Source organism: Lactuca saligna, chromosome 1 (genome assembly GCF_052625555.1).
Source record: "Lactuca saligna cultivar CGN05327 chromosome 1, ASM5262555v1, whole genome shotgun sequence".
NCBI classification, from domain to species: domain Eukaryota; kingdom Viridiplantae; phylum Streptophyta; class Magnoliopsida; order Asterales; family Asteraceae; genus Lactuca; species Lactuca saligna.
In genome coordinates this window covers 41,955,063-41,963,954 of record NC_136417.1, presented here as the reverse complement: position 1 = coordinate 41,963,954, position 8,892 = coordinate 41,955,063, and the positions used below count along the sequence as shown (strand labels likewise).

Here is an 8,892-nt window from a genome sequence, read left to right as displayed (position 1 = left end):
TCAATAACATCCAGATCTATGGTTTCTATCCTAAGGAGAGTTCAATTCTCGAGTTTGAATCATATAAAGCTCCAAGAGAAACATAAACAAGCATAAAAGAGGGTTTAATGGAAGAATAAGCAAGGTGGTAACTTTATTACCAGAATATGTAGCAAATGGAAGCTAGATTCGGGATCTCCTTTCTCTTCTATTGGTCTTCTTTCCTTCCTTCTCTTCTAGCACTTCCAAGCTAGCACAAAACATTCAAGCTCAACAATGGGGACTATGGTTTACAGAGAAATGCTCTAGAGGTGCTGGAGGCTGGGATGGGAGGCTATAATGACGTTTAAATATGGTACAACCCTGGGATTTAGGGTTTCATCCAGATTGGCCAACTCGTCGAGTCTGGAATATGGACTCGTTGAGTTGCCCGCTAAAAAATGTATGTATATCCTGTCTCTACTCGACGAGTCTGGCTACTGATTCGTTGAGTACCTCTTAAGAAAGGAAAATACTATATTTAAATTACATACCAAAAATGGGGTGTTACACATTTAGCAGTGGCGGATCCAGAAATAATAATAATAATAATAATAATAATAATAATAATAATAATAATAATAATAATAATAATAAGCGGGGGTTGCATAAAATTTTTATGGGATTGTACTACTAGAAAAAAAAAATTGTTTCCGAATGAAGTATCCATCACATAATCGTCACTAAAACAGCATATTTACACTAAATTTACAATTATCAGATTTTTTAATGGATTTTCGATGGATTTGTGATGGATTTTCAGGAAAAAAATCACTAAATTTACATTGAACGGGAAAACCTGAGGAGTAGCCCGAACCACCCTGGGCTACATAGTAGCTCCGCCCCTGACCTTTAGCCTTCACAACACAAAATTATCAGGCTAGACGACATCCAATCGACCTATATATATATATATATATATATATATATATATATATATATATATATATATATATATATATATATATATATATATATATATATATATATATATATATATATATATTGTGGAGTTTCTACTCATCCTTTCAAGCTTTATTAATATAAAATCAAGGATTCCACATTAAAGGTGTGGTTGATCGAGCCCAAACCAATTATATAACCGGTTAAGAAAGCTAGTTGTATAAACTCTCGTTACAATTAATCAAAGCCCAAGTGGTCTTGCCAATAAGATACAACACTTTTGAGTTAATCTACATAAGGTATAACACATTTGCAACTATCAAATTACTTAATCTACATAAGATGCAAAACATTTGCAGTTATCATACAATTTAGTGAAACATATATATGGATCAAATTTTTAAACGGGATAATCACCTTCTAACTAGAGTTCACAATGTGTCGATGTGGATTGGGTTTAGGTTCAATCCATATAATAATTGGGTTGAAAATTTCAACCCAACACAACCTATTTATTTAAATGGGTTCATATTCCCAACGCAACCCAACTTTGTAGATTAATGAGTTCTTACCGAGTTGACATTTTTATATAGTTTCCGACCCAACCTATTAAATAAATATGTTAAACTTGGGTTAACCCATTTAAAATAGAAAAATAAATTAATTAACTAAATATTATACCACTTGAATTAGTTCCATACGTAAATACAACTTCATAACTATGACAAAAACACAATGTTCTTACCGAGTTGACATTTTAAATGGGTTCATATTCCCAACGCAACCCAACTTTGTAGATTAATGAGTTCTTACCGAGTTGACATTTTTATATAGTTTCCGACCCAACCTATTAAATAAATATGTTAAACTTGGGTTAACCCATTTAAAATAGAAAAATAAATTAATTAACTAAATATTATACCACTTGAATTAATTAACTAAATAGAAAAATAAATTAATTAATTAAATATTATACCACTTGAATTAGTTCCATACGTAAATACAACTTCATAACTATGACAAAAACACAATGTTTATTTATAAATACAAATAAATTGCTCAAATAACATTAAAATGCTTAATTTCAAAATGATTATAGAGAGTCACTAGTATTATCGGCGTTAAAAAAAAGAATAAGAATTAGGATTGAACTTTTATAAAACATAAATAGTAAAACAACAGTGTAATTACTAAACTCATACTTTGATTAAAATATTCAAATAATTATTAAATTAGATAAATATTAAAGTTAAATGGGTTGGCAGGTTGATAACTTTTACTCAACCCAACTTATTTAATTAAAAATGTTGGAGGGTTGAAAACAAATTGATAATTTTTACCCAACTCAATCCATTTAATTAAATGAGTTAGACGAATTGACCCATTTAACTTAAACGGATTGAAAATCTCCACCCATCCGTTAATTTTGGGTTGGAGTGAATTTTGCCGGCTTTACTTCTACTTCTAACTGGTTAAAGACATGATAAAGCTTTTCTTTTTTAAAACGGTTAAGCATTTTTATTAATTTATTAAATAAAATAAAAAATAAATAAATGAGTAAAAATTGGTTGAAAGTACGGGTTAAACAGAGACCTATTTCCTGAAGTATATCATTTGTACAGAAAATACCAACGAAATACAAAATTAATACAAAAAATACCATTGAAATTTCCAAAAAGTTTAGAGAAAACCATTGTTGTTTTTTCAGAGCATATTTTGTTAACTTCGTTGTTTGCGGATTATATAAAACACGGTTATCGGAGATTAGTCAACATCGTACCAGTAGGGCCGGTCCAGATGATGGGCAACCCGGGCGACTGTCCAGGGCCCACGACTCCAGAGGGCCCAATATATATATATATATATATATATATATATATATATATATATATATATATATATATATATATATATATATATAAATATATAAATGATTTTTAGGGCCTAAAGTTGGTAGAAACTCAATTTAGCTCAAAATATAAACAATTTAGTTTGCATTTTATTTCTAATTGAAAACGTCTATATTGAAGAATAATGATGTTTTTCTGAATCTTTATTATATTTTTATTTGAGGGGTCCTTTTTTTTTTCTTTTCACCCCGGGCCCCATATATGTTTGGACTGGTCCTGCGTACCAGTTCATACCAGTTGTGTACTCTCTTTCATTCGTTCACTCAATCAGTTTGTATCTAAATCCATATTTAGGAATTCTCATGACAGAACGTCACACTCGGTTCTCTTTTATGTCTCTTGTGTCGCAACACTAATGAACGGCTAACACTGATTTATAATCTGTTCATCTATATAACGTATATATGTTTTAGGTTTGAGGCATAAATATGATCGGGAAGCAAGAATGTTTACCTAATGTTATTACCCACTTAGTTCTCTTGTTACCACAAGAACGATCGAGTGAATGAATGAAAGGGATTTGCATAATTGTTATGAACTAATATGACGGTTCATGATATCCGGTGATTGTGTTCTACATAATCCGACAACAACGCAATTAAGTCATTTTTATGTGTATCTGAAGTACCTAGTTAACACAATATTTTGTTTCAACACATGTGTACTTCGCTGGTATTCTGTGTACAAATAGTTACATTAATGATATTTTTTGTACTAAAAAAACAATAATTGTATTTTTTAAACATTTAGAAACCAAATAACCTAAAATAACCAGTAAAATAATATTTTGTATATTAAAAAAAAGATAATGGTCTTTTTTATATGGTCTTTTATATATATCTTTGAAAGTTTATTACCTTTTTAAATCATTAATTGCAATACAAGGTTTATGGGATAGCTTTTTAATGTGAAGTTTAAAGATTAACTTTTTTTATTTTAACAAGGAAGTAAAAGTCAAAACTCAATTTTAAAAAGTGTTTGTCAAATGCTTTTTTACTTTTAAGATAATTTACCTTATAAGAAGGCAAAAATCACAAAAAAAATCATGTTTTCTTGTCTTTTGGAAAACCACCAATTTCTTTTTGCAAAAAAGTTATTTCTAAAAATTCTTTTGCAAATACCAAACAGTCAAAAGTCAAAATCCCAAACACCCCATCATATCTATACACTATTCACCAATAATATTACAATAAGTAAAACAGTGTGACAAAAACCAGCGTAGAATCAATCAAATACAAGAAAATTCAACTTGCAAGCTTAAAAGCATCAATGAAGAGACCATAAGTGAACCCCATCTTGAAGTTATTCAACAGAGCAATGGGGAATGTGACCTTAGGTCTGCTGTAATAAAACCTTGTAACATACTCTGTAAGAAGAACACATACAACAGCAGCTATAACATCGTTCACACCTAAAGCTCCAAACGACAATGATATTGTCTGCGCAACATAAAATCCACCCAGCAGTGATATACCCCCAAAAAGTGTTCTTCTTGAAGGGCTTTTGAAGTAATTTCTTGAGATATCTGGTATGATCCTGATGATGTCGATTAATCGCCTCCTTCCTCCTTCAGTGTCTTGCACAGCTCTGATTTTTGACAACTTAAGTGATGATGGTCTTGAAGTAATACCGGAGAATTTGGTTCTAGGGTTGGTGCTGAATTTGATGAAATCTATGGAAGTAAGGCTTGGACATATTGCCATTTAGGTTCAGATGGGGTTTCCTGAAAGAAATCAAAAGGATAGGATTTCTTTGTTTCAAATCAACACAATATAAACGAAACCCTAACTTATAAATTGAAGAAATCAAATGAGCAGATTACGATTATAGCATAAAGAAATATTGTTTGAAGTCTTGCATTCATACCTTGAATATCAATGAGATGCTTGACAATAGGAATCGAGTAGGGGAAGTAGAACCAGACGTTCGATTCAATCAGCAGATGTTGAAGAAGAAGCGCCTTTTGTGTTTTAGGATTTGGGCGAACCGAATACTTTTAACCATGACCCGACTGATTCGCTTTTTAACCCATTTGACCCATCAAGGCCCAAATAAACCCATAAAATGGTTGTATTGGGTTTTTGTTACAAACTACTTATATTAAAATATTAAATATGCAATTCATGAATACAAAATTTTAAGAGGTTATAAATAATGATCTTTCTAAAACAAGCTTCATGAATATGGCAAATGAATACTATCATTTTACACTTTTCGGTGGTTGACCATTCGGGTAATAGTATTGGCTATCAATTATATAATAACTAAAAGTAATAAGGTAAAAAGTGGGTCGGTGAAAGTTTCTATCAACATTTAACATCCCTTCATTTTGAATTATTACATTTTCTACCTTAAAAAAGTGTCGTTTAAATGTTATTTTAGAAGTTTGACCTTCTTAATTTTAATTTTTATAAAATATGGCTTTCACCCATTTTATTTTATATTTTTGTGTTTATCACTTATAATATATATTTTAATTTTCTTTAATAGCTTTTGTTTGTTAATATATATATATATATATATATATATATATATATATATATATATATATATATATATATATATATATATATGATTTTTTATGTGTTTATTTTTATGTATGTGTCAGTATAAGGTCGAGATAGTTAAAGATACAACATAAATGTAGAACATTCGTTCGTTAATTTTTGTTTTTTTTAAGCTTACTTGCTTTTTTATATGTACGTATTTATATAAATTCAAATTTTGTATACATTTCGACGTAATTTTTTTTAATGTTTTTGCACTTATTTTTATTATTTGAACGTAATTTTTGACCCGTCGTAACTTGTCATAGGCAAGTTCCTAGTTACAATTAGTTTTTAAAGCGGTCACAAGCATCATATTTTAGATTTATATTAGATTCGTCACGAGAAACTCTTATACATAATGAATAGACATCATTATGAATTTTAAGTTAAATCAAAACGATATACACTTGCTTCAGAGGTTAATAACAAACAAAAGAAATCTTCTTTTATAAATATCAAAATATATCTAACGTTTTTCACCCGTTTAACAATTATAAGAAAGTACAATATTATAATTGAGAAAAAAAAAATTCAAAAGGAGAAAGAAAGTCAAAACTTCTATTAGATATAACAAAAAATAGATGTGTTTAGCTACGATATAATTATAGATTATTTTTAAATTTTAAATATGAAAACTGGTGAATAGTTATAAAACATTTTTTTTTAATATTTGGTCTTTCACATTAAAGTCAGGCCTAGCCCCATGTGTATGTGCTACTGGATAAGGCCCAATAAAATTGGGGTCCCAAAAATTTCTAGATTTGGTAGTTTGTTTTGTTCGTCTATAGATGGCTAGATGCGGGAATGAAATCAAGAAAGAAGAAACAAAAGTAATATTCAAAATTGGAAATATTATTTTAGTCCTGAAAAAAACAAGAAAAATGGTGCATGAATTCAGCTAATAATTAAAAAAAAAAAAAAAAAAAAGCACTATTCGTATTGTCAAAAAGACAAAAGTTTATGTGATGCAATTGGGTGTCTTTTGAATTCAGCTCATACAGGCCTATAAGTTTATTAATTTAATGATGTTGGTTATAGTAGAAGCTTGCTTTTCACGTTCATAAGAGGATGGGTTGAATCTCTATCGAAACTTCTTCCAAAGTTGTTAGAAAATAGTTGGGATAGTGTTCTAACTTATAACCTATAGATTTAGAATAATGTTTTACAACTCTCACATGCTTTAGGGATTTATATTCTCAATATAGATATTCTTTTGCCCTGATGTTGTATATGTTTTCATTTTTTTCAGACATTCTTAGATATATATTTACATATTGGAAACCACTTCAAATCTTATGTGTAATTATGGCAGATGAATGTAAAAAGGTTAATAAAAATAGCAGGTGAGAAGGTTTGTTTCATATCATCATATGATTGCATGATTTATATTTATGTGAATCGCTCTTCTATGAACATTTGAAAGTGAAAATTTGAAACATGAGGCAATGGTGCTTATATGATCATGAATTACAAAACATTATGCTTTGTGGAATTGTAGACTGATTTGAAAGTAGCATATAATATAACCTAAAAAACGTTTGTCATTGACTCATTGTTATGTTATGAAATGATACAGAATATACAATATACTTTTTGTATTATATAGAAATTTACTAGTTTTATGGCCTAAACTTAATAAAATGCTCAAGGCCTTCGGTAATTTCTGAGTCGGCTCTAATTAGAATTAATATCATACTAGATTTAGTCATTTAGATAGCATCGTTGAAAAGGTAACTCTATAACCAAAAAACATTTCTACCCATTATTTTTGAAACTTTTATTAAACTAAGATTGACATCCACTAGTTTGAATCATGGAATCAGCATTCATTTTGTGGTGTCTATTTCTATACATCGCCCACTCGTTATTTAATATTAATGTAATTCTTTTTCGTTAAAGAAAGTGTAAATTGGATCAAATCACATGGATTCATAAAATTTACTAAAAAAAATGATTAAGATGAATAGTCAACTAGCTTTTAGGGATCACTCAATATAAGATGCTATCCACGTAAATATATAATGGTAAAATGGTTGAGTAAAAGCAATAGTCATCACAGCTACGACTTCGTGTACGACACGAAGTTCTGGACATCGGATGTTGCTCGTTTCGACGTTTCCCCACCCTCGGGTCGGACTTTTTGTTAAGTTCCTTGTTAAAGATTATGTAACCAAAGTAAATTAAAAGTGTTTTAAAAACTGGTTTTTTTTATTGAATCGATACGGTCACCGATTTCCGATTCAATCGGGTTTTTATAGTTTTAATATTTTTCTTATTTTCCTACAAATACAAAAACAAAAGTTTAAACATTAAAAATACACTTATAAATAAGTTCAAACAATAAAATACCACATAAAACAAGTTGTAGATCATTCCAAATATATTTAAAAAAAATACAAAATAATAAGTTTTATATAAAAAAAACAATAAATCAAAATATCGAAACAAAATATAGTTTTAGATGAGTACTCACGCTTTAAAAAACTTCGTAACACTTACTAGCGTTTTATACAATTTAAGAGAAATCTAAATAAATGTGAAAATACCATCAAGGTTCAAAGTTTGTTATGCAAAATGTTTTATATTCCGTGTGCTTTTATTCAATTTAATCGGTTCAACCGGGTTTTCATAAAAACCAACTAGTTCATTATTGTTCAAAAATGTGCATAAAGTCGGTGCTTATTGAACAACTCACTTACCCGATTTTCGATTCAACCGACTTTTAAAATGTTCAGAAAACAACATATTTTTCTATTTTAGATTTGTCATTTAGTTAGACTATAAATAGTTATATTTTAAACGATATTTGAGTGGATACCAATGTTATAAAAATTAGTTTTTAGTTGAACTGGTATAGTGATAAGTTCCTAGTTCAACTGAGTTTCGAGAATTTTCATGTTTTTTTTTATTATTTTCCTACACACACAAACACAAAAATCCAAATATTAAAAATATACATAAAAACAGGGATAATGTCATAAAAAAACCTTAAGTTTGATAGAAAATGTCGGTTTTACCCTTCGGCAGATTTTTGGTTCATTTATACCGCAAACTTGACATTTTTTTGTTGGTTTTGCCCTTGTTACCTGCAATAGCAGGTTCTCAGGTTACTATGAATTATTTTTTGCGAAAAAACCCTTAAGTTTACAAATATTTTGCAAAAAAACCCTTAAGATTATAAACTTATAAAATATAAATATATATTCAAAATTTAATAAAACTAAATAGTTTTCTACTGAAACATATTTTTAGCTTTATGTACGGTAAATTTTATATTTGTTCGTAATAAAGTTTGTATATTTAAATTTTAAAAAAGTTACCAAGTTTTATCAAAATTTAAATATTTATTAATTAATACTTAAACTTTTCAAAGTAACATTAAAAAACGTCTATTAGCTAATAATAATATGACATTAGTGACATTCAATTATTTTTTTAAAACAAAAATAAAAATATTTTATATGTTTAAAAGGTTTGAATTTCATAAATAATAAACTATCATATTTTATATA

At 28.5% G+C, this 8,892-nt stretch overlaps 1 protein-coding gene across 1 annotated transcript; it reads right to left on the bottom strand.

The window, feature by feature from the left end:
• Positions 1-3,966: 3,966 nt before the first annotated feature.
• Positions 3,967-4,812, bottom strand: NPQ6 (YCF20-like protein (DUF565)). The gene is made up of 2 exons (XM_078982481.1): positions 4,698-4,812; positions 3,967-4,554 (listed from the first exon to the last, which is right to left on the bottom strand). The coding sequence occupies exon 2, from the start codon at positions 4,532-4,534 to the stop codon at positions 4,076-4,078; it is 459 nt and encodes a 152-aa protein (XP_078838607.1). The 5' UTR covers positions 4,535-4,554; positions 4,698-4,812; the 3' UTR covers positions 3,967-4,075.
• Between the last annotated feature and the right edge of the window lie 4,080 nt (positions 4,813-8,892).

What these genes read in the sequence shown, in the direction of transcription:
- NPQ6 (XM_078982481.1), bottom strand. Translation starts at nt 4,534, where the DNA reads ATGGCAATATGTCCAAGCCTTACTTCCATAGATTTCATCAAATTCAGC.